The sequence below is a fragment of the Felis catus genome, chromosome A3 (genome assembly GCF_018350175.1).
Source record: "Felis catus isolate Fca126 chromosome A3, F.catus_Fca126_mat1.0, whole genome shotgun sequence".
Classification (NCBI taxonomy): Eukaryota; Metazoa; Chordata; class Mammalia; order Carnivora; family Felidae; genus Felis; species Felis catus.
This window is the reverse complement of record NC_058370.1, coordinates 52,543,779-52,570,681: the sequence shown is the minus strand read 5'-3', so window position 1 is coordinate 52,570,681 and position 26,903 is coordinate 52,543,779. Positions and strand designations below refer to the sequence as shown.

Here is a 26,903-nt window from a genome sequence, read left to right as displayed (position 1 = left end):
GCATTTTGTATATCTATCTACCTTTTTATTTTTACTCTTTCTTGTGTTTTAGGTGTGTCTTCTATGCTGCATATGATTGGGTTTTCTCTTATGAGCCAATTTGAACCTATTTTTATTCACTTAAGTAATCTCTATATCCAACATGGGGCTCAAACTCACAACCCCAAGATCAAGAGTCATGTGCTGTTCCAACTGAGCCAGCCAAGCACCCCTTGAATCATCTATTTATAATAGATGATTTAATCCCACTCACATTTATTGATATGACTGATATGTTTGTTCACAATTATGTCATATATCATATGTCATATGTCAAACTAACATGAGTTTACTCCTTAGTGAGTCACAGATAAAAACTACACCAGGTAGAGCTGTCACACAAAGGAAACTTTATTTGCAGCAAATAAGGAGATCATGGGGAATAATTTCCAAAGCCATGACTCTCACAACAAGGGTAAATGGGTTCATTTTATTTAGGGTTAGGATAAATATTCAGAAAGGGGAGTTTTGTCATGTATGTTAAGGGGAGGCATAACGTCATGCATGCGCCTTAAGGAAACATGCCTATACATACATTGCATGTTATGTTAATGAGGCCTGTGCTCCTCCTTGGGTGGAGATTTTAATATTATAATGAAGTAAAGGTAACTGTTGGTCACTCCACAGGTCACTCCATGGTCCATCTGCACAGATGTGAGTTGAATGTTGAGCTCAAACTGGTCTGGGTGGTCTGGGCCAGTTGGAGCTCATCATCAGGGCAGTCGTTATTGCTTGAGGGATAGTTTTGGTTTCCATCACAGGATGCCATGACCATTGGGTCTTTTGCCCGAGTTAAGAGATAAGCTGAAAAGAAGAGCTTGACGGAAAATGTGAGACAAATGGTGGTGGTTACAAGCAGGTGGGTAAGATCAGGTCTTGGTGTCTAGCTAGTGACAATATTGTCTGTGCAATAAGAAATATTTAGTTTCTTTCCCTATTTGTTATATCCTTTTTGTTTTTCTTTTTTTTTTTTTAATGTGTGGGAGTTTTTATTTTTTTAAGTTTTTTATTTTAATTCCAATTATAGTAAACATACAGTGCTATATTAGTTCAGGTATACAATACAGTGATTCAACAATTCTATATGTTACTCTGTGCTCATCACAATAAGTGTATTTATAGTCTCTTTCACCTATTTGACCCATCTCCTCATCTAGTTCCCCTCTGGTAACCATCCGTTTGTTCTCCATAGTTAAGAGTCTTTTCTTGATTTGTCTCTCTCTCTTTTTTTAATTTTTCTTCTGTTCATCTGTTTTGTTTCCTAAATTCCACATATGAGTGAAATTATACGGTATTTGTCTTTCTCTGACTGACTTATTTCACTTAGCATAATACACTCTAGCTCCATCCATGTCATTACCTCATTGCAAGTGGCAAGAGTTCATTATTTTCTATGGCTCAGTAATACTGCATCTTCTTTATCCATTCATCTATTGATGGACACTTGGCTTCTTCCATATTTTGGCTATTGTAAATAATGATGTAATAAATATAGGGGTCAATATATCCTTTAGAATTAATGTTTTTATATTCTTTGGGTAAATGCCCAGTACTGTGATTACTATATTGTAGAGTAGTTCTGTTTTTAATTTTTTGAGGAAGCTCTATAGTGTTTTCCACAGTGACTGTACCAGTTTGTATTCCCACCAACAGTGCAAAAGGGTTACTTTTTCTCCACATCCTCACCAACACTTGTTATTTCTTGTGTTTTTGATTTTAGCTATTCTGACAGGTGTGAGGTGATATCTCATATTTTTTTAAATATATACATATATTTTTTAAGTTTATTTATTTTTGAGAGAGAGAGAGAAAGAGACAGGGAGAGCATGAAAAGGGGGCAGAGAGAGATTGGGAGACACAGAATACAAAGCAGGCTCCAGGCTCTGAGCTATGAAGGTTTCGAGCCCATGAACTGCAAGATCATGACCTGAGCCAAAGTCCAACACTCAATCGACTGAGCCGCTCAGGCACCCATTATTGTAGTTTCGATTTGCATTTCCCTGATGATGAGTGATGTTGAACATCTTTTCATGTGTCTGTTGGCCATCTGTAAGTCTTCCTGGAGAAATGTCTATTCATGTCTTCTGCCCACTTTAGTGGCAAAACTGCCCACTTTAGTGGCAAGTGCCCTTGGTTTTTGTGGCATTGAATTATATATGTTCTTTATATATTTTAGATACTAACCCTTTATCAGATATATAATTTGCAAATATCTTCTCCCATTAAGTAAAGTGTCTTTTTAGTTTTGCTAATTGTTTCCTTTTCTGAGCAGAAGATTTTTATTTTGATGTGGTTCCAATAGTTTATTTTTGCTTTTATTTCCTTTGTTTCAGGAGTAATGTCTAGAAAAATGTTGCTATGGCCAATGTCAGAGAAATTACTGCCTGTGCTCTCTTCTAGGATGTTTATGGTTTCAGGTCTCACATTTAGGTCTTTCACCCATTTTTTAAGTTTTATTTATTTTTGAGAAAGAGAACACAAACAGGGGAGGAACAGAGAGAGAGGAGGACAGAGGATCTGAAGGAGCTGACAGCAGCGAGCCTGATGTGGAGCTCAAACTCACAAACTGCAAGATCATAAACTAAGCTGAAGTCAAATGCTCAACTGACTGAGTCACCCAGGTGCCTTTTTCATCCAGTTTGAAGTGATATTTGTGTATGGTGTAAGAAAGTGATCCAGCTTCATTCTTCTGCCTGTAGCTGTCCAAATTTCCCAACACTACTTGTTGAAGAATGAGTCTTTTTCCCATTGGATATTCTTTCCTGTTTGTTGAAGATTAACTGATCACATAATTTTGGGGTTGTTTCTGGGCTTTCTATCCTGGTCTATCGCTCTATGTGTCTATGTTTGTGTCAGTACAGTAGTGTTTTGATTGCTACAACTTTGTAGTATAACTTGAAGTCCAGAATTGTGATACCTCCAGCTTTGTTTTTCTTCTTCAAGATTGTTCTATTTGGGGTCTTTTGTGGTTTTATACAAATTTTAGGATTATTTGTTGAGAATAAGTACTGTTGGTATTTTGATAGGGATTGCATTAAATGTGTAGATTACTTTGGGTAGTATGAACATTTTAACAATATTTGTTCTTCCAATCCATGAGCATGGAATGTCTTTCCATTTTTTGTGTGTCATCTTCAATTTATGTCATCAATGTTTTATAGTTTTCAGAGTACAGATCTTTCACTTCCTTGGATAACTGTATTCCTAGGTATATTATTATTTTTGATGCAATTATAAATGGGGTCACTTTCTCAATTCCTCTTTCTGGTGCTTAGTTATTATTGTATACAAATGCAATAGATTTCTGTACATTAATTTTGTATCCTGTGACTCTGATGAATTTATTTATCAGTTCTAATAGTTTCTTGGTGGAGTTTTTAGGGGTTTTTTATATATAGTATCATGTCATCTGCAAATAGTTAAAGGTTTACTTCTTTCTTACCAATTTGGATGGCTTTGTGTGGGAGTTTTTCATTTTTTTTTCTTTAGGAAATTCTTAAGTTTTTTCTAGCAATTGGTTGCTTATGTATTATTATCACCTTTTATAAGTACTTAATCCTCTTTTTTCTTACTTAAGCTTTTACTACCTGATCTGCCAGTTTCAAAGGAATTTTTTATTCCCCCGTTACTTATACAACCACCAGTAATCCTACTCTAAATTTTAAGTTGCATTCTTTCTACTTTATTACAGCCTATAAGGTTTACATATTGTTCTTCCACCTATCCCTTCATCCCTTTTAAGTTTTAGTTCTAGTATTAAATAATGTGAAATTCTCACTATCAATCCTTGTACTAATGTTTTCCTTTTGGTTAAATCAAACTTACCCTAGTGAATTGTTCAGGAAAATACATATATATTGTATTCTGTGTGTGTTCTTGAATGTTTTAAGCTGTTTTCTATAGTGTTGATACTTGAAGCACAGCTTGCCTGGATATATCTTTCATTCACACTTTCTTTCCTTAAGTTTCTTGAAAATGTTCTACTGTTTACTTGCTTTGTGTGCTGTTTTCGATAAGTCTGATGCCAGTTTAATTCTCTTGACTTTATGAATCATTTCATCTTTTACCTGGAGTAAGAATTTTTTTCTCTATCTTAAAATATAATAATTTTAGTTTGGTATGTTTCAGAGTTGATCAATAATAATCAACTTTTTATGATATGCATGGTTAAGAAAGTTTTGCAAAGAAGTGTTATATTTTGGCTAGCGTGTTTAAGAATACATTGTTTGGCCTGCCACAAAGGTAAAATGATGTCTACCACCACCAGGCAGTCAACAGAGGTTTTGCAATTGTTTTGATGGAGGCAAGTTTCTCCAGAGAAGCATATAGCTCTTTCAGAAAAGTAGAATCTATGAGGTCTTCAGGTTCCATCAAGTGGAGGCATTTTTACAAATGGAGGCCTCTGTGCTGACAGTTACCACAGTCATTTCCTTCCTGGGGCAGAGGTGATCTCAAGGTGGGAATCCCAAGGCCAAGTAAGGTTGAAGTACATTGTCTCTCATCTTTCCCTTGGGTTGTGGCATTGCTGTCTGTAAGGCAGTCACAACTCTAATGGCAGCAAGAGCTCTTGGGCTGGGGCGATGTCATCTGTGGCATTGCTGTGCTTGGGGATGGTGAGGCCAGGAGAGGGTGGTTTCCCAGGTGAAGATCCATGAAGGGTAGAAGTGGCTGCTGGTGTTAAATACCAAGTACATGTCCTAGAGGCCTGGCTCGGGGTGGGACTACAAGTGTGGACTCTACTACTAGATGGGCAGACCTCATTGGGCTCCGTTAGATCATCAGGGTGCACTTTGCAAAGGAGCATGCAATATCCATGACTGAACTTTGTGGGGACCACATCCATAATGCATATAGATTCTGGATACATTGATAGGCTCACAGTAGGGATATTTTGTGGATGGCAGATGTACAATCCAGAGATAACCCCATGAAAACTATGATAGGGTGGTTAGAGCACAAACCTGCCAGCCAAGATGGGTCTGATTTGGTTATGACAGTAGGGCCATTTGGCCTGGGGTAAATATAATTTGAGGCATGGTGTAAGGATGGAATGTCTCTTTTAAGCATCACTTCCATTGGCACCATTTAATGTAGAAGAGATGAACTCTGGGTCAGAATTTGTGCCTGCTGAATTGACCCCTGCTACATAGAGCCTGCAACACTTGGTGCTCAGCCATCGTTCAGTACAGTTGTATACCTGGCTAATTTTGTTCCAGCTCATCTCCTGAGATAGAGTTAGGCTGGAGGGATCTACCAACAACCCTATTATCCAAGGTAGCCACAGTAAAAGAGAGCATTTGCATTTGATTAGCTTGTGGGGTGTCCTTCAGGGAAAGCAATCTGGATAGCAACAAAAGGAGGAGCATGTTTGCTTAGGAGCAAGAGGTCATTTACCTCTTCATCTAAGGTGGGGTAGAGACCTGGCCTGCATCCACTGAGAGCCACCATTGGATTCTATGGTTCTTTTGGGGATTCATTTCTTTTTTTTTTTTTTAACACTACGTGAGGATAAATGAGTTATTTTATTTTTTTTACATTCTTTTTTTTATATGAAATTTATTGACAAATTGGTTTCCATACAACACCCAGTGCTCATCCCAAAAGGTGCCCTCCTCAATACCCATCACCCACCCTCTCCTCCCTCCCACCCCCCATCAACCCTCAGTTTGTTCTCAGTTTTTAAGAGTCTCCTATGCTTTGGTTCTCTCCCACTCTAACCTGTTTTTTTTTTCCTTCCCCTCCCCCATGGGTTCCTGTTAATTTCTCAGGGTCCACATAAGAGTGAAACCATATGGTATCTGTCTTTCTCTGTATGGCTTATTTCACTTAGCATCACACTCTCCAGTTCCATCCACGTTGCTACAAAAGGCCATATTTCATTTTTTCTCATTGCCACGTAGTACTCCATTGTGTATATAAACCACAATTTCTTTATCCATTCATCAGTTGATGGACATTTAGGCTCTTTCCATAATTTGGCTATTGTTGAGAGTGCTGCTATGAACATTGGGGTACAAGTGGCCCTATGCATCAGTACTCCTGTATCCCTTGGGTAAATTCCTAGCAGTGCTATTGCTGGGTCATAGGGTAGGTCTATTTTTAATTTTCTGAGGAACCTCCACACTGCTTTCCAGAGCAGCTGCACCAATTTGCATTCCCACCAACAGTGCAAGAGGGTTCCCATTTCTCCACATCCTCTCCAGCATCTATAGTCTCCTGATTTGTTCATTTTGGCCACTCTGACTGGCGGGAGGTGATATCTGAGTGTGGTTTTGATTTGTATTTCCCTGATAAGGAGCGACGCTGAACATCTTTTCATGTGCCTGTTGGCCATCCAGATGTCTTCTTTAGAGAAGTGTCTATTCATGTTTTCTGCCCATTTCTTCACTGGGTTATTTGTTTTTCGGGTGTGGAGTTTGGTGAGCTCTTTATAGATTTTGGATACTAGCCCTTTGTCCGATATGTCATTTGCGAATATCTTTTCCCATTCCGTTGGTTGCCTTTTAGTTTTGTTGGTTGTTTCCTTTGCTGTGCAGAAGCTTTTTATCTTCATAAGGTCCCAGTAATTCACTTTTGCTTTTAATTCCCTTGCCTTTGGGGATGTGTCGAGTAAGAGATTGCTACGGCTGAGGTCAGAGAGGTCTTTTCCTGCTTTCTCCTCTAAGGTTTTGATGGTTTCCTGTCTCACATTTGGGTCCTTTATCCATTTTGAGTTTATTTTTGTGAATGGTGTGAGAAAGTGGTCTAGTTTCAACCTTCTGCATGTTGCTGTCCAGTTCTTCCAGCACCATTTGTTAAAGAGGCTGTCTTTTTTCCATTGGATGTTCTTTCCTGCTTTGTCAAAGATGAGTTGGCCATACGTTTGTGGGTCTAGTTCTGGGGTTTCTATTCTATTCCATTGGTCTATGTGTCTGTTTTTGTGCCAATACCATGCTGTCTTGATGATGACAGCTTTGTAGTAGAGGCTAAAGTCTGGGATTGTGATGCCTCCTGCCTTGGTCTTCTTCTTCAAAATTCCTTTGGCTATTCGGGGCCTTTTGTGGTTCCATATGAATTTTAGGATTGCTTGTTCTAGTTTCGAGAAGAATGCTGGTGCAATTTTGATTGGGATTGCATTGAATGTGTAGATAGCTTTGGGTAGTATTGACATTTTGACAATATTTATTTTTCCAATCCATGAGCAGGGAATGTCTTTCCATTTCTTTAAATCTTCTTCAATTTCCTTCATAAGCTTTCTATAGTTTTCAGCATACAGATCCTTTACATCTTTGGTTAGATTTATTCCTAGGTATTTTATGCTTCTTGGTGCAATTGTGAATGGGATCAGTTTCTTTATTTGTCTTTCTGTTGCTTCCTTGTTAGTGTATAAGAATGCAACTGATTTCTGTACATTGATTTTGTATCCTGCAACTTTGCTGAATTCCTGTATCAGTTCTAGCAGACTTTTGGTGGAGTCTATTGGATTTTCCATGTATAATATCATGTCATCTGCAAAAAGCGAAAGCTTGACTTCATCTTTGCCAATTTTGATGCCTTTGATTTCCTTTTGTTGTCTGATTGCTGATGCTAGAACTTCCAGCACTATGTTAAACAGCAGCGGTGAGAGTGGGCATCCTTGTCGTGTTCCTGATCTCAGGGAAAAAGCTCTCAGTTTTTCCCCGTTGAGGATGATGTTAGCTGTGGGCTTTTCATAAATGGCTTTTATGATGTTTAAGTATGTTCCTTCTATCCCGACTTTCTCAAGGGTTTTTATTAAGAAAGGGTGCTGGATTTTGTCAAAGGCCTTTTCTGCATCGATTGACAGGATCATATGGTTCTTCTCTTTTTTTTTTGTTAATGTGATGTATCACGTTGATTGATTTGTGAATGTTGAACCAGCCCTGCATCCCAGGAATGAATCCCACTTGATCATGGTGAATAATTCTTTTTATATGCCGTTGAATTCGATTTGCTAGTATCTTATTGAGAATTTTTGCATCCATATTCATCAGGGATATTGGCCTGTAGTTCTCTTTTTTTACTGGGTCTCTGTCTGGTTTAGGAATCAAAGTCATACTGGCTTCATAGAATGAGTCTGGAAGTTTTCCTTCCCTTTCTATTTCTTGGAATAGCTTGAGAAGGATAGGTATTATCTCTGCTTTAAACGTCTGGTAGAACTCCCCTGGGAAGCCATCTGGTCCTGGACTCTTATTTGTTGGGAGATTTTTGATAACCGATTCAATTTCTTCGCTGGTTATGGGTCTGTTCAAGCTTTCTCTTTCCTCCTGATTGAGTTTTGGAAGAGTGTGGGTGTTCAGGAATTTGTCCATTTCTTCCAGGTTGTCCAATTTGTTGGCATATAATTTTTCATAGTATTCCCTGATAATTGTTTGTATCTCTGAGGGATTGGTTGTAATAATTCCATTTTCATTCATGATTTTATCTATTTGGGTCATTTCCCTTTTCTCTTTGAGAAGCCTGGCTAGAGGTTTGTCAATTTTGTTTATTTTTTCAAAATACCAACTCTTGGTTTCGTTGATCTGCTCTACAGGTTTTTTAGATTCTATATTGTTTATTTCTGCTCTGATCTTTATTATTTCTCTTCTTCTGCTGGGTTTAGGCTGCCTTTGCTGTTCTGATTCTAGTTCCTTAAGGTGTGCTGTTAGATTTTGTATTTGGGATTTTTCTTGTTTCTTGAGATAGGCCTGGATTGCAATGTATTTTCATCTCAGGACTGCCTTCGCTGCGTCCCAAAGCGTTTGGATTGTTGTATTTTCATTTTCGTTTGTTTCCATATATTTTTAAATTTTTTCTCTAATTGCCTGGTTGACCCACTCATTCGTTAGTAGGGTGTTCTTTAACCTCCATGCTTTTGGAGGTTTTCCAGACTTTTTTCTGTGGTTGATTTCAAGCTTCATAGCATTGTGGTCTGAAAGTATGCATGGTATAATTTCAATTCTTGTAAACTTATGAAGGGCTGTTTTGTGACTCAGTATATGATCTATCTTGGAGAATGTTCCATGTGCACTCGAGAAGAAAGTATATACTGTTGCTTTGGGATGCAGAGTTCTAAATATATCTGTCAAGTCCATCTGATCCAATGTCTCATTCAGGGCCCTTGTTTCTTTATTGACCATGTGTCTAGATGATCTGCCCATTTCTGTAGGTGGGTTGTTAAAGTCCCCTGCAATTACCACATTCTTATCAATAAGGTTGCTAATGTTTATGAGTAATTGTTTTATATATTTGGGGGCTCCGGTATTCGGTGCATAGACATTTATAATTGTTAGCTCTTCCTGATGGATAGACCCTGTAACTATTATATAATGTCCTTCTTCATCTCTTGTGACAGCCTTTAATTTAAAGTCTAGTTTGTCTGATATAAGTATGGCTGCTCCAGCTTTCTTTTGGCTTCCAGTCGCATGATAAATAGTTCTCCATCCCCTCACTCTCAATCTGAAGGTGTCCTCAGGTCTAAAATGAGTCTCTTGTAGACAGCAAATAGATGGGTCTTGTTTTTTTATCCATTCTGATACCCTATGTCTTTTGGTTGGCGCATTTAATCCATTTACATTCAGTGTTATTATAGAAAGATATGGGTTTAGAGTCATTGTGATGTCTGTATGTTTTATGCTTGTAGTGATGTCTCTGGGACTTTGTCTCACAGGGTCCCCCTTAGGATCTCTTGTAGGGCTGGTTTAGTGGTGACAAATTCCTTCAGTTTTTGTTTGTTTGGGAAGACCTTTATCTCTCCTTCTATTCTAAATGACAGACTTGCTGGATAAAGGATTCTCGGCTGCATATTTTTTCTGTCTAGCACCCTGAAAATCTCGTGCCAATTCTTTCTGGCCTGCCAAGTTTCAAAAGAGAGATCAGTCACGAGTCTTATAGGTCTCCCTTTATATGTGAGGGCACGTTTACCCCTTGCTGCTTTCAGAATTTTCTCTTTATCCTTGTATTTTGCCAGTTTCACTATGATATGTCGTGCAGAAGATCGATTCAAGTTACGTCTGAAGGGAGTTCTCTGTGCCTCTTGGATTTCAATGCCTTTTTCCTTCCCCAGTTCAGGGAAGTTCTCAGCTATTATTTCTTCAAGTACCCCTTCAGCACCTTTCCCACTCTCTTCCTCCTCTGGGATACCAATTATGCGTATATTATTTCTTTTTAGTGTATCACTTAGTTCTCTAATTTTCCCCTCATACTCCTGGATTTTTTTATCTCTCTTTTTCTCAGCTTCCTCTTTTTCCATAGCTTTATCTTCTAGTTCACCTATTCTCTCCTCTGCCTCTTCAAGCCGAGCCTGTGGTGGTTTCCATTTTGTTATGCATTTCGTTTAAAGCGTTTTTCAGCTCCTCGTGACTGTTCCTTAGTCCCTTGATCTCTGTAGCAAGAGATTCTCTGCTGTCCTGTATACTGTTTTCAAGCCCAGCGATTAATTTTATGACTATTATTCTAAATTCACTTTCTGTTATATTATTTAAATCCTTTTTGATCAGCTCATTAGCTGTTGTTATTTCCTGGAGATTCTTCTGAGGGGAATTCTTCCGCTTGGTCATTTTGGATAGTCCCTGGCGTGGTGAGGACCTGCAGGGCACTTCCCCTGTGCTGTGGTGTATAACTGGAGTTGGTGGGCGGGGCCGCAGTCAGACCTGATGTCTGCCCCCAGCTCACCGCTGGGGCCACAGTCAGACTGGTGTGTGCCTTCTCTTCCCCTCTCCTAAGGGCGGGATTCACTGTGGGGTGGTGTGGCCCATCTGGGCTACTTGCACACTGCCAGGCTTGTGATGCTGGGGATCTGGCGTATTAGCTGGGGTGGGTAGGCAAGGTGCACAGGGGCAGGAGGGGCAGGCTTAGATCGCTTCTCCTTAGGTGATCCACTTCAGGAGGGGCCCTGTGGCAGCGGGAGGGAGTCAGATCCGCTGCCGGAGGTTTGGCTCCGCAGAAGCACAGAGTTGGGTGTTTGCGCAGAGCGAGCAAGTTCCCTGGCAGGAACTGGTTCTCTTTGGGATTTTGGCTGGGGGATGGGCGGGGGAGATGGCGCTGGCGAGCGCCTTTGTTCCCCACCAAACTGAGCTCTGTTGTCAGGGGGCTCAGCAGCTCTCCCTCCCTTTGTCCTCCAGCCTTCCCGCTTTCCGAGCAGAGCTGTTAACTTATGACCTCCCAGACGCTAAGTCGCGCTTGTTGTGGGAACACAGTCCATCAGGCCCCTCCGCTTTTGCAAGCCAGACTCGGGGGCTCTGCTTGGCAGGCGAGCCGCCCCTCCACCCTGGCTCCCTCCCGCCAGTCCGTGGAGCGCACCGCCTCGCCGCCCTTCCTACCCTCTTCCGTGGGCCTCTCGTCTGCGTTTGGCTCCGGCGACTCCGTTCTGCTAATCCTCTGGCGGTTTTCTGGGTTATTTAGGCAGGTGTAGGTGGAATCTAAGTGATCAGCAGGACGCGCGGTGAGCCCAGCGTCCTCCTAAGCCGCCATCTTGCCGCTTCTCTAGGGGATTCATTTCTTAATGTGACTGGCATCCCCTGGGCAGAATACCTTTTTCTTCTCTCTGAGATCCACAATCCCACTAGTTGACCCTGAAACCATAATTTCAATCTCCCACAAAACTTTCTATGAAATTGCTTTAATTAACCTGCCTTAAAACCAGAATATTGAGCAAGGCCAGTGTCCTTACCTTTGTGGCTAATACTGGACCATCATCCATGCCAAAGAAATTGGTATAATCATGATCTCTAAGCAATTTGGTAGAGTTTGTTCCATTGAGCTCTCTATTAGAAGAGGGTCATATTGTACAATCCACCCCTGATGAGGTTGCCAGCATATGGAAGACAGTGAGACAATGGAAAGACCACAATGGTGAGGGAAGCATTCATCCAGTGAACAGAAGTGAATGACATCCTCCTTGATGTCAGAGGAGTCAGGGTTCCCTGTCAGTACCAGAAGGGGGTTTTTGGAGAAGATGTATTTGGTGTGGGGGTAGGAAGAGCTGAGAGCCAGGAATCAAGCAGTATTAGAGCCACGAGGAAAATTTCTGTCCACTTGGGGCCTCCCTTCTGTTTAAAATTTGAGAAGCATGTCTCTGAAGGCCATTGTTCCTCTCCATACGTCCACCTGCTTGGGGCCAGTGAGCTAGGCAGAAATTCCACAAGATTCCATGTTCCAGAGCCCATTATTGAACTGCTTGGGAGGTGGAAGGCGATCTTGATCTGAATCTGTAATGTCTGGTGGGTGTAAGGGGACAAGCACATATCTGGTTAAGGAGGATATTGAGCAATAGGAAGCAGTGTTTCTGGAGAGAACAGCCTGTAGGCATCCTGAGAAGGTATTGATGATGGTGTTTACATACCCACTAGCTCCAGCAGAGGGCAGCAGCAGTCTGGTACAACAAATTTGCCATCACAAGTTGTCACACTGACCTGATAATCTTCCAGAGTTTTGTTTGGCGACAAAGAAGCAATCAATTATCTACCACCAGTTTGGATAGAGCAAGGGTGAAAAGGATTCCACGCCTGTTTCCCCAATCAGTGAGTGTTGTTGCTCCCCTGTGGCCTGAAATAGGGGTCTGCTCTTCTGGTGGGCATGGCATCTCTGGAGGAATAGTTATATGGAGGTTATGTCTGGAATGTTATTGGAATGTTGGAACAAGGAGTCTGCAATGTTATTAGAATGTGCTTCTGGTGTTTGTTGTCATTTGTACACAGACATGAGTGACTATAATTGGCATAAGTGAATTGGCTGTCCCTCTCCAAATGGAGACACCCAGAGACATTGAATTATCCTTTTGCCATTATCCAGACCAGACTGAGAACCCACTGGCTAAGAGCTCAGGAGTCAGTAAAAATATATGCCCTTGGGAGTCTCACTTTGTGGTCTGTTGTGGAACCAAGCACACTGCCACCAACCCTGCCATCTGGGCCAAGCCAGAAGCGGCCTTCTTGACTAGGGATGACCACTGCAGCCTGCTGGTGGGCAGCACTGTGTATGATGGCAGCACTGCTGTATGTGAAGAACACTCACTCCCTTTCCATGCCAGACAACTGGTCCCAGGGAGCTTCTCAAAATGCTATAGGGGCCAACATTGGGGGTGCCACCAGTTGCCTTCATTAATAGTAAGCAAGAGGCTGAGCTTTGAGGAGCCACACCCTCCTGTAATCTGGAAAGGCCCTTGACATCAGATTGAGCTTTTTTAAAGGTACCATTTTCACTTTAACAATGAGGTCTCAGGACCATGCTGAACCTTTGCTGGGTTGAATTGCTAACCCAATGAAGGATGGGGACTTTTTGCAAATCAGTGTGGGCTATGAATGCCTTTTTTCCCAAAAGGGCCCAGTGGACTGCCAAAATTTCATGCTCAAGTGGCATGTGCTAAGCTGCTGTCTGGGACAGATCTTTGATCCAGGTCCCATGGACAGTCAGATAAAGCCATGCTTAGTCCCAAGACTCCACAAGGCCTAATCAAATATCTCCACTGATTCAACTCAAAAGCCTGAGCCCAGAGAGACTAAGGACAGGACCTGCTGTATGGCTTGCTGGGCCAGATGCAAGACAGTTTGGTGAGGTTCTCCCAAATGGAAAGAAGCTGGATTGCATCTAACAGCACAAATAGGTTTTAGTAAAATGGTAAATGTAGAATGTGTTTCCCCCAAAAAGTGAAGACACCTGATATGTGTTTTGCCTGCTATAATGTAACAGGAGGCTTAATTATAAGGAGTTGATGTTTTATAGTGAGAGAAACTTCACAGTCCTCAGCTGCCACATTATGTCTAGAAACTTGAAAGAAGTGGCTGGTCCTTGGTTCTTATGCAAGGTAATGGCCCATCGTCTCTGCTATAAATACATTACTAAGTGTAAGTCTCCTGGATGGCATCCTCAAAAGGTTCCAAAGGGAGAATGTCACTTATATAATATCAAAGGCTACAGTGGGTTAATTGGAGTGAATTTAAATCTTGTCTGCATTGGTTATATGCAAAAGCAGGGTGCTTAAATGTTTAAATAACCCATGGGCACCCAAGTAAAGGTTCAAAATGCCCTTGAAACGGAAAGCAAATTGAAGTTGTGAGTCTTCCATTATCAGGATCAAGTGAAACACGTTGGCTAGATCTAGGACATCAAAGTAAGGACTGCATGCTTTTTGGATGTCATCTACCATGTCTATAATACTGGGAATGGGAAACTTAATGATAGAAACCTGTGCATTTAAGTTTTGATAGTCAATTCTGTTTTTTTAAGTATTTCTTTTTTTTTAAGTTTATTAATTTTGAGAGAGAAGGGGAGAGGTGAACGGGGGTTGGGGGGACAGAGATAGAGGGAGAAAGAGATTCTCAAGCGGGCTCCACACAGTCAGCACAGAGCCCAACGTGGGGCTCAGTCTTATGAACTATGAGATAATGACATGAGCTGAAACCAAGAGTCAGACACTTAACTGATTGAGCCACCCAGGCACCCCCCCCCCACCTCCAATAATAGTCAATAGTTAATCTCCATTAACTAGTAGCCAGTTTTCACACTGACAAGACCAGGCTATTAAAGTGTGAGATGGGGGGCCTACTGACCCCAATTCAAGTATATCTCTAATGACAGACCTTAGGTCCTGTGTACTCAGTCAATAATGTGGTGTATTTAGTTTTTTTTTTTTCCTGGAGGAGGCAATTGGGCAAGTTACTGTCTGGCACCTTTTATGAGAAATCCAGGAATTTGGGTTTATTTTACTAGGCATGTCATGAAGTAAGTGCATGCAAACCTATAATAGGGAAAAAGAGAGCCAGGGAGGCCACCACCACTGGCAACTGGTTTGGAAAGCCATAGCCAGCTTTCCTTGTACTCCCTTTGTGGTTTTATTGGCTTTGACTTGTAGGCTGTAGGAGATTATTTGAGAAATTTAGAAGGATTACCTGGGATTACTATGACTTGGGCTATGGTGTTTAACAAAGAAAAGAATGTCAGGTTACTGCCTTAGTCCCTGTGGACTACTGAGTCATGAATAGGCAATTATCCCCAGGAGATGACAAGTTCCATGAGCCATTCAGTTCTAGGGTAATGCTCTGGGGGTTTGTCAGGCCCACAGGTCAGTGATGTTGTTTGGGGCAGAGGGAGCTTTGAAACCCCCTAAAGTCATCTGGGCCATTGAGATTGGGATCTTTTTCAAAATGAACATGAGTTTTTGAGAGGAGCTTGCACCATAACTGTCCAGATATGAAATCTGGACCCCCAGCTGGCAGAGTGTCTCCCTCATGAAGGAAGAACTGTCAAGTCTATTCCCAGCATGGCCTCCAGAATATTATGGGAGGTCCTCTTAAAATGAAGTTTGGTCCTGTCATTTGGTGGAGGCTCCCTGCAAGAAGAATTCTCTGGATTCATAATCAATTGGGACTTCCTCAGATTGGAGATGAAATCCAGGTCATCTGGATAGGTTGCTATATTCAAAGGAGTGATATACCCACAGGACCATATCAATCATACAGGAAAGGAGTTGGGCCTCATTGAATATCTTCCACTGGCTTTGAATCTTTGCAGTAATAACTATGATAAAAGGGTAGACTTCACAACAAACCTTGAAAATCCAAGTAAGCAGAGAGTGGGATTTGCCCTCTATATCTTTGGGGCTTGTGCCTTTGGGTTTGGATTCTCCCTTGTTATTAGAAATCCCAGTTAGGACATGGAGACAATCTGTGGCTGCAATTTTTGCTTTCATTCTGGTTGAATTAGTCCTGGGGTAGTCTCTTGTGGGTTGGGGGTTGGGTCATCTGTGTCTGTCCAGAATTTGGACTTTTAAAAAGTTATCCATTTGGGGCTTCTTGTAAATACTGACTAGTAAATACTGACTCATGTCTGTGAGTTGAGTAATAATAGCTCAGAGTCAGTATTAAACACTCTCAACAGCCAGTCAACCCCTTTTCCTTCCTCCTGCTCTACAGTCCTTTCAGATAGTTTTAATCTTGAGGTGTGTAAAGCTTCAAATTTCAGTTTCTAATTCTCTATTACCCACCACTGATTTGACTTTCTGAATCCTCACTGGAAAAATCTGTGGTAGACGTCCCCAGTGGCCAATACCTGCTGCTTCCCTCTCCAGGGTGTCCCAATTGACTTCACTGGGTTTAGTGTTAGTCTCCATCAGACCAGCAGTGGCAGAATCATTAGGGCTGGCCCCAGGTCCCTAGAGTATAGAACCAGTCCCTTGGTCTGTTGGTACACCACAACACTGAGCAGTGCCCACAGCACCTCTATGAGTGTTTTCCATTTAGTACAGAGCTTGATAATTTCCTCAGACAGTTTTAGTTGATGCAGGCACCAGGTGCTCAAGTCATTTGTACTTGGCTATTAGATTTTGTGCCCCTATACACCAGGAGTGGGACCCCTGATACCTCATAGGGTCAGGGGACAAACTGCCACAGCAGCAAGGTATGCAGTGACAGAGGGACCGTGGGACCCAGCCACTCTTGCCTTTTTGAGGGGCCATTACCTCCCCAGTGAGGACATCCCTATCATCCAAGTTATAACTTAGAGTCCTAGTACATCCCACAAGCACCGCCAATCAGAGACAGGGAGTGTCCCTCTCCTCTTAGGGGCACTGCACATTTATGTGGCCCTATATGTGAGCCGGGTGTGCAACTCACATATTCCCTTCTGTTAACTAAGGGCAACAGGATATTGCTAAAATCTTAGCTAGTTGTCCCTAACAGTCAGCATCTGGGTCTGTACTACAAGCTGAGAAACATGCTCAAAGTCTAACAGCCACTGAGGGTAACCCTTGGGCATTAATAAGTGGGAAATACATCCATGGCCCCTCAAACCAGCTCTGATTAGCAATACTCTCAAGGTTTGGGAGAATTATCATTGCTTTTTTTGTAACTTGCACTTTTGGGATGGAAACTTGGGGCAGCTCTCTGAAAAGGCAGTATGCAGTAGGGCAAAGCAGTGCAACCAAACTCCAGTAGGCAGTGGATTCCTCCTCCATGGAATTATGCACATGAGAAAGCCCGTCAGTAAGCCATTGAAACTAAAATGCATTTCTTATTATCAAAAGCAAGCTGATTTAGTCCATCCTACTTGTGAACCTAATTGTGACTTTGTTAAATTAACATTTGGTGGTCTGGTGAGCCTCAGTTCAAGGAAAGACCATAAGGAATTGAAATAGCACTGTCCACTACTCCTTGGTCCTGGAGGAAGTACAGGGCATGCCTTGAGTGACCAAATGAGAGGTCAAGGCAGGATGCTGGTAGAGAGATGGGACCTGGAGCACATGCCCTTATTAAGGTCCATAAGTGGAAAGCTTTGGGGCTTCTGGGCTAAGTCCAGAACAGTCAATCCAAACCAAAAGGATCAGGGTTTTGGTAGGCTCTACAGGGGTCTTGTCTAAAGGGGTGCTCCCAGGGAAGGCCTTGGGAGGTAACAGACACTGTTGATCTCAGGGCCATTGGGTAGTCTCTGCAGACTGTTATGCAGCTGGGGCGTGAAATGGCATGCTCAAGGCCCCTGTAGGCTGCTTGGCCACCCAGAATGGATTACGAGACAATATTATGGAATAGTTTAGCTAAAATCTCAACAAATTCAAGTCTTCTTTTCAAGAAAGTTTGTTCATATTATAAGTTTCAATATTAGTTCTATTCCACCATTTTCATTTTCTTTTCAGGAACTGCAGTTGATAGCAACGTTAGAGCTGCCAGACTTGTCTTCCAGATCAGACCCTTTCTCTCTGACCCTTTTTATTTGTTTATTTACCTCATTGTCCATCTCTTGGTTACCTTCTTGCTTTTCTTCAACATCCTTTTTTAAATTTCCTTTCAAACCTATCCTTCATTGTCAACCTTATGATTTAATCTTCCCTTCTTATGTTATTGTGCTTTTTCTTTTCTCAGTTCCATAAAATCTTTTCTCATTTATCCCCTTTTCTTTTTTTATATATTTTATTTTATTTATTTTTATAAATAAATTTTGTCTATTTCATTTCCTAATTTTTATATTTGTGAGTTGTTTGTTCCTTTTCCCAAACGCTTGTTTTGGATATTTAATCATATTGGAGTATTGTATCACAATTTTGTTTAGGATTGTAGTTGGTTTTGGGGGGAGAATTTTCATCAGGTTAAAGGCTTCGGGTTTGCCTTTTCTGTTTTTTATAGCAGTTTTGTATTCATGAGATCTGATTTTTTATGTTTGTATTCATTTTATTGTCATAATTTCTAGTTTGAAAGCACCCTCTTCTGTCCATTCTGCCCTCTACTGTGCAGTTGTGTTCATGGACAGCATTGGTGGTTGGTGGGGAGGAAGAATTGGCATGTTGTTTCTTTCATTTCTGCAGGATCTTTATCTTTCTTTCTCTTACTTCCTTATTTCCCATCACTGCCAGGTCTCCAGGGAGTGCCTCCTCCTTCTGATTCTCCACTAGAAGCTGTGCTTCTCCAACCAAGGTTTCCTTTCTGCCTCAGTGACAAGCCCCCTCCCTGAGACTGGTACTGTGTGTGGCCAAATCCCAGCCTATATTTGGTATTTTAACACTCAGGATTGGACATTCTGTTTCCAAGGAGGATTTGGTTGTGATTTATCTAATTGTTCCTTGCCTCTCTGGTGCTTTTCACGAAGTCTCTTGAGCCCCACCTCCCCCCACTCCACTGGCTTTCCACACCAAAGACTAACTGATTTCCAGCCCTGGCTGTCATAGTTACTAACTTGGAGAAATTACTGAAATTACTTGACTACTGTAAGGCTCAATTTTTCATCTGAAAATACATCCTAGCACAGAGACCAGTGTGGTGTTTGGATAGTGGCTGTTGCAGTTCTTGGCCTGGAAAGTAAAGGTTGGAAGAAAGATCAATGGAATTGCTTGTGTTGTAGAGCTGGCCAGTAATTCACCTACATCAAGAGGGACACCAGCTCTTCTCCAGCTGCTTTAATCTACTCTCCATTGCAGTAATAGAAAACCCCAAAGGACAAAATATCCAAGTGCTTGTTGGGGTCATAGTTATCACCATCCTCAGACCTCCCAAAGCATCTTCATCTTCCCACACAAGTACAACCAACCCATCAAATAAGAATAGTAATGTTGCCTCCGTTGGTGGTTTCCAGTATCTCATCAGTGATTTCCTCTACCTGAATGGATGGTAGAGGTGTCACCAGGAGGGAAGCATTTAGACATGTAAAACCATAATTTTAGTCAAAGACAACTGGTAAATCTCATTCTAGATATTTAACAAACAATAATATTGAATTCAGGGGGCTGATGATGAAAAATTTTCAAGTAAATGGTGTGGCCTTCTTTCCCAGGTCTAGATCTGGCCGAAAAAATGCCTTCTCCTAGAATTATGAAGACTCACCTTCCTGTTCAGTTGCTGCCACCTTCCTTCTGGAAAGAAAATTCAAAGGTAGGAAAATCCAACTCTTCAAGGCCAGTTTTGTTCATATGGACAAACACTCTCTCTGTCTAAGTGGAAACAATCAAAGATGTTGAAAGATAAATAACCAATGAAGGTATACAGCAGATGGTGTCCTTACCTCCACATTCCCACATACTCCATCCTGGATCCAACTTTCTTTCAAAATATTATTTCTGAGTATATACTAGGAAGTTTTAATACAAAATAATTCTGATTAGCTGCCAGTGAAGCCACATCCAAAGACAGCAAGTTGTGAAACAAAGCACCTATTTCCTGAAGGCTTTTATCTTAGTTTGAATCATCTAAGAAGCAAAAGCCAAGGCATAAAAGTGATTTATTTAGGGAAAACTTGTGAAGGGAAAGGTAGAGCAATACAAAGAAAGATGAACAACCATAAGACCATGATACTACATTGACCACCCTTACAGAATATCTTGTGGAGCAAGCCCCCAGGAACTGTTATAACACTATGTCCTCCGTTTTCAAAAATTCTCATTTATTTTGACCTTCCAAATTCAGGATCAATGTGTAATGTACAGCAAAATGCTAGTGTTGCTTTTTGATATATGCTTCATCAGTGAGTCTTAAAGTCAATGAAATATGGAATATAAGCAAAATACGGACTTATAAATTTGCAGTGAAAAGTGTAGCCATCCAGCAGAATCAAAATGTTTGTATCAACTAGACCAGAACATCTTCTCCTTGCAGGCAAGCTACTTTAGAAACCCAGACTGAACCCTTACCAAGAAAACCATAAGGGTCAAGTCTATTTAGTCAAGACAATTTCCCCTATGTGTGGTGCTCAGATACACAGGGCAAGTGATTGCTTTTGACTCTTTTTTTTTTTCTGGGCTTCCATGAGTCACCAGCTCTTCATCTTGCCCATCTCCCATCTCCAAACAAGGTACAATACAATTGAATAAAATTCCACATTCCAATATGCTATCCCATTCATTACCTGCTTCTCTGAGATTACACCCAGGTCATTTTGATTTGTGAAAACTTCCTGCTTTGTTCCCACAGGTAGATAACTCATGTGACTCTTGATGCTCAACAAGCAATATTATTTCCAAATGGTATTATAGATTCAATGTGAGAAGACACAATAGCATTTTGTTAGTCATCATACTAGCACCTTCTTTTTATAAAAATCAGGCCTTCCAAAAATGTAAAAATCTCAATGATGGCACCTCCTTTTATCTGTTTAGAATTGTGGATTATTTGAGCAGGAAGTGACATTAGAGAGTTTAGGCCAAGATTTTCATTTTATGATGCAGTGGTAAGCTAAATAGCCATCCCCTAAAGATATCCATGTCCTAATCAACAGAACCTGTGAATGCTACCTTATATGGTAAAATGAGATTTGCATATTTGATTAAGTTGGGGATCTTGAGATGAGAAGATTATCCTAGATTAATAGGTGGGCCCTAAATATCATCAAAAGGATTCTTAGAAGAGGGAGACAAGAAGATCAAAGTAAAAAGTAGGAGATGTGAAAAGTGAAGCCAGGGATTGGGTCAAGAGCCAAGGAATGCAAGTGGCCTTTGGGGGCTAGCAACAGCAAGTGAAGGGATTCTCCCTTACTGCCACCAAAGGGACCAGCCCTGCCAACAGCTTGACCTGAGCCCAGTGAAATCTAGCCTCTAGAACCATAAGAGAATAAATCTCTTATTGTTTAAGCCAGTACATTTGTTACAGCAGCCATGAGGGATTCACACAGATAAGTCAGCAGGCTCTCAGAAAATGTCCTGGACATTAGGTCATATCCAGTCATCAGACTCCTGCCACAAGCACACTGGATATGTTCCCCGTCTAGCACAGACTGCCCCTTCACAATTACTCAAGTTTACAAAAAGGCAGTAACCAACACCAGCATTAAGAAATGTATTTACATTATAAGATGGTGCAGCTGTGTCACACTTTTTGGTTCCCTACATGCTTTCACAAATATCAGAGAAAAATCAATCAGTAGGAAAAGAGGCAGAGAAACATGTTGGGTCTGTGCTCCTCTAAGACAGCAGTGGGGGAAAGGCAGCTGGGAAAGCAAGAGTCTGGGGAGATTGGCTGAGAGAGAAATACCACTGGGTGAATGGTTGTGTTGGACACAGAAATTCTGTTCAGTAAGTGAGACATGGGAAAATGCTTGTGACACCATTAATGTTCTCCTCCTCTCCGGCTCTGCTGAGAATGCACACAGCAGCACAGGTGGGCATTAGAGCCTGGACAGTGAGTGGGAAAAAGGGAACCACAGGACACAAAGCAAAGAGGTGAGATCTCCCTGGCCAGACCACACCCCTGCTTTTCCAATGAAAAGAATCATCACGAGCAGCTCCAAAGGGAGACTTAGCACTGCCGTCAAAAGTCCTGCAATCTTACCACAAATGAAAAGTAGGAGTGATATCATTAATCTATAAAGCTGCAGTTCATCATGTGCAGATGAGACCAAATGGCTGACTGCATTAGCTACCCCCATAAAATAACCTAGAGTCCTCACTTAGTGCAAGCCAAGGAGGACCTACCTTACACACTGGAAAAAAACACAGGGGCCTCTTTAGCCTCCAGGAATATCATAGTTAGGGTGACCATAGTATTTATCAGGCAAACCAGGGTACTTTTAAGAAAAGGAGGGATGCTCCTAATCATTATCTGAAACCACAGATATATGTTGGAACTCTGGACAAACCGGAAAATGTGGTCATCCCGATCACAGAAAAGGCACACACGTTCAGATACTCAAATGGGATAGTCTAAGATTCTTCTAATACTAAGGTCCTCTGCATTGAGCAATAATATTTCTGTGTTTTGTTTTCTCTCTGTCTCAATCACTTGCTGGCTGATTTCAGATTATCTATGTGGCTAGAAATGCAAAAGACACTGTGGTGTCCTACTACCATTTCTCAAGAATGGCTGCACTACTACCTAACCCTGGTACATGGGAGGAGTTTGTTGAGACATTCAAAGCTGGTAAAGGTAAGTGAAAGGAAATTGTGGGTGCATGTGTCCTTATTCATTCATGTTTCCTTGTTCACTACTGACTTCAGAAAGGATGGGTTTTCAGTGAATGATTGTAGTCATCAAGGTCATGGGAGGGTGTGATGGCACATTCAAACTGGATCATTTGGGGAGAATTTAACCAAGAGACTATTTAGAAAGTTACGGGCAGAGTTTAAAGAAACAAACAGGTGATAATACAGTGTTCTTGGGTGAGTACGAGCAGGGAGCCATTGCCCCCTGGAAAAAGGACAGGGCCCCTTAACAGGAGCTGAAGCCTTCATTAAGGGAAACAGACCACAACAGTGAGCCAACAGGAAGAGCATCAGGGAAATAAACATACCTTCCCTACTTTCCTTTACCCCCAAAAGCCTCTGAGTACCTTTTCCTGGCAAAGCCCAGGTGGAAGTCTGAGCACAAAGGAGGCATCAACGCAGTCCTTAGAGGTCAATCTCACAGGGTGGAGGAGGGTGCAGAGTGGATTTGGCAGGGCCAACAGAAGACACCCGGTGCACCTCTCTTCCTCTCATTCACCATTACAGAGAGTAAAGGTGCCCAAATATCTGGTAATTATAGATTTTCCAGAATGAAAATCAGCCTACTAGGATACAATGTTTATTGTGTAACACTAATCTAGGCATCATGTAGTGATGCAAAAGAAAGAAAGATTATGACTCCTGGCAACTACACAGTATCTAATGTGCTATTAAGTTCCAGAGAAGAAATATAAAACCAAGGAATCCAGAATACTTCTTATCATCTCCCTAAATATTAAAAAAAAAACTGTCTTCTGCAAATAAGAATTCTGTCCAGGGTCTTTGTCTTCTTTGCCTTTTTCCCTTTTATTTGAGACATCCATGCTCATTTTATAAGTTTCAAGTTGATATTGATGCCCCCCCCACTTCTCTCTTGTTCCCTCCAGTGCTATGGGGCTCCTGGTATGACCATGTGAAGGGATGGTGGGATGCAAAAGACCAACACCGTATTCTCTACATCTTCTATGAGGACATGAAGGAGGTGAGAGGCAGTGCAGTCTACCATATTCTCCAGGGCAGCAAACCACAGTCGTGATCCTGTTTGTGGGCTTGCCCACAGGAGAGCCTTCAGTGCAAGTCCTTTCTCTCCATGACACTCTTCTTGACTCAGTTTTACCCTTGAAAGCTCTAACTACTTTTCTGCTCTTCTCAATTTTTTTTTGCTTCAGTTCACAGTTTCTGGAAGATCCTTCCTCCTCAGGAAATATCACATGTCTTTATAGTTGAATTAATTCTGACACTCATGAACCATGTCTTCACCTACAAAGTGGGTATCATCTCATTTTGTATCTCATGAAATTATTATAAGGATTTATAAGATCACATATGCAAAGTGCCTAGTTGTGTTCAGTGAACGTGCAGGGAGAGTTTCCTTCTCCCTCTTCCACACCCCAGGCCCACATTACAAACTGAAGTTTAATCATTGGCAGGATTGGTCTCACATATTGGGACAGAGGACAGATTTTTCCATTTCAAATCATTGTGTATGAGAGGCATGACAAAATCACTCTCAGGACCCCAGGGTTAGTGTCCTAGAATTAAACTACTTCTTGTGCCAATGGTGAGAAATCTAATCAAAAGCTATAGCTCCTTTTCTGCAACTCTTTGATCAAAGAACCAGTGCACAAGAACTCACATTTCTGTATCAACTTGAGATTCCTTTGTATTCATCCCCTTACTGACCTTCTATTAAATTCACAGACTTTTTGTCATCTTTTGTAGCTCAAATACTAAATTTGGTCATACCATGACTCACCTGCAACATTTTTTCTCCTTTATACAACTTTTCCTCATCTCTACCAGGAAACATAATTGCTGCTTTCAACAAATCTCATGGATCTCTTTCTCTCAATCTTTCTCTCTCTCCTTGTGTGTGTCTGTGTGTGTGTGTGGACAGCATGTTTTCTGGGCCAGTTCTTACAGTTAGTTATGTCTACATTCATCTCCCTATTGCAGCGTGAGCCTCCTGAGGGCAGGAACAGCTCTCATTTTTGTGTCTTGGCAGCACCTTTGCACATAGTCGTCACCTGAGGGATGTTTATTGAATATATTTGAACTGATCCCTTACCTCATTTCTCCCCAAACACTGTTTGTCCACACAGAATGTCATCCTTAATGGAAAACTAAAATTATTTGCTTTGTATAACTATTCTACATACAGGACCCAAAGCGGGAAATTCAGAAGATTTTGAAGTTCTTGGAGAAAGAAATACCAGAGGAAACTCTGAATAAAATCATCTATCACACCTCCTTTGATGTAATGAAGCACAACCCAATGGCCAACTACACCACTTTTCCTATCAGCTTCCTGGACCACTCTATCTCCCCTTTTATGAGGAAAGGTACGTTAAGACTCATATTCTCAGATGCCAGATTGGACTCTGTGGTCCCCATGCTCTGCTTAGATTTTCCAGTAATGTTTCTTGCCCCATTATGCATTCTTGTCAGTGACACTACATAATTTTTCAGAGGCAAACTTCCTTTTTTTTTCCCCACTCTTATCCTGGTTCCAAGGGTGTGTGCTCACTCCACCCTGTACTCTTGTGTGGTAATCACTGAGACTTTGCTCCATTTCAGGGATGCCTGGGGACTGGAAGAGCCATTTCACTGTGACCCAGAATGAAGAATTTGACAAGGACTACCAGAAGAAGATGGCAGGGAGCACCCTGACCTTCCGCACAGAGATCTGAGGGCAACAGGGGAGCCCATCAGTCAAGGACCTCCTTCCTAGATTTTAGACACTTGAGCCTCATAATCAAGAATACTTAAACTTTAATCCTGAGCTTTCCTACACTCTCAGAAATTCTATGCCACTGTGATATACTTCATCCAAATGCAACCAAATCTTGGGTAGAAATTTAAAATTAAATTACATGATCATTCACATAGACACCCACCACATAATGGTGTGCTTATCTGCAAACCCCTGATATAACCCAATCACTATCTCACAATAGCCTGGCTTCCTGGATGCAAAATTCATTAAAAGAGAGAAATAGAGAAGAGTAGAACTTCAACATAAGATAAAGTGAGTGAGGAGCAGAGAAGGAGAAGGTGAACACTATGGAGAATGTGAAAAGGGAACCAGGTTTTATCCTTAACCATCAACGAGACACAGAGGATGGCCCAGCTGTTGGAAGTATTAGGTTATGAGGTGCAGAATGTAAAAAGAAGGGAAGCCAGTGAACTGTGTCTGACTCAGGAGGTCTCAAGCTAGACATGAAGAAAGGCCAGAAAGGAATGGGTGATAAGCAGCACAAGAAACAGAAACAAATGCAGTTCACTTTTGAGACCAACACAAGGCAGACAGGCAGAAAACAATATATATTTCAGATGGGCTTTTTAGAGAGAAATGGAGGAAAATCTTCAAGTTAGCCCCCCTCCCTCAAAGAAAATAAAATACCAGCACCACATGCACTTTAAGAAAATCTTGAGTATCACATCTCTGGAAGGATCATCTTTCATGCTTCTTAAAAAGAGGCTCTAAGCAAAATGGTCAATATTGATAAATTATTCAGCTACACATGTAATTATGTTCTGCCTCTTTTTTTTCATTAAAGCCTGTCTCAAGAAAGTGTCTAGCATCATTTACACAAGTAGTGTGAATATCAATGTATTATTTTAAAAGGATGTCAGGAAGGTACAGTTTGTGGGAGTACTGCATTCCTATGCCACTAAATCATAATATACAGAATATTATCAACTCTGTGCAGGAACAAAAGAAGCCCCATTTGCATTCTTTCATCGTCATACTTTCTAAGCATGAAAATCATTAACCACATGGCAAATAATCCAGTACAGTATTTGTGCAGTGCCAAACTGCTCTGAGGAAATACATGGTGAAGTGAACCAGCATGATTGAATAGTAAATACATTTTTTATCAGTGAACACCCACACCACATTCCCAGCTCACATTCTACTAGCTACCTAAAAATATAGACAGCAGACTGCTAAAACTCCCTTTCTGTACACAGTATGACCTGGGCAAATAAAGGGAATATCTGTAATGCGTCTGGAGTTCACAAATTGGGAAAATGTGCAGCTATTCTTTTATGAATTGTAAGATTCTCTTTACTTTCATTATAAAAATAAATTCCATTCTTGTATTCTCCATCAGTTTCAGTTGCAGAGTATTCATGGATTTCTCTCTCACAACGTTCTGATATATGCTTTAAAACAATACTTGGAGTACTAACAAGAAGTAATGGCTTCATTCAATTTTAGTTAGTTAGTTAGTTAGCTACCTGGTTAGTTATTTTGAGGGGGGGGCAGGGAGAGCAGAGAGAGAGGGAGAGAGAGAATCCCAAGCAGGCTCCATGCTGTCAGCAGAGCCCAAAGTGGGGCTGTATCTCATGAATCACATCTGAAATCAAGAGTCTGAGGCTTAACTGACTGAGCCACTCAGGTGTCCCAGGCTTCATTCAATTTTAAGTCTTTAGTCCCAGCTCTATAAAATGATGATGATGGAGAAGGTGACTACCCACGTATCCAGGGCAA

The 26,903-nt window shown here is 41.3% G+C and overlaps 1 protein-coding gene across 1 annotated transcript in view; it reads left to right on the top strand.

Annotated features, from left to right (window-relative positions):
- The window catches only part of SULT1C3 (sulfotransferase family 1C member 3), a 49,713-nt gene extending 23,196 nt beyond the window's left edge, over positions 1-26,517 (top strand). Inside the window, exons 4-8 of the mRNA XM_019826951.3 lie at positions 19,270-19,367; positions 22,223-22,349; positions 23,293-23,387; positions 24,567-24,747; positions 24,983-26,517. Of these exons, the coding sequence (XP_019682510.2) occupies positions 19,270-19,367; positions 22,223-22,349; positions 23,293-23,387; positions 24,567-24,747; positions 24,983-25,095 (614 nt within the window). The 3' untranslated portion in view covers positions 25,096-26,517. The remainder of the gene's footprint in view (positions 1-19,269; positions 19,368-22,222; positions 22,350-23,292; positions 23,388-24,566; positions 24,748-24,982) is intronic.
- The last annotated feature ends 386 nt before the right edge of the window (positions 26,518-26,903 follow it).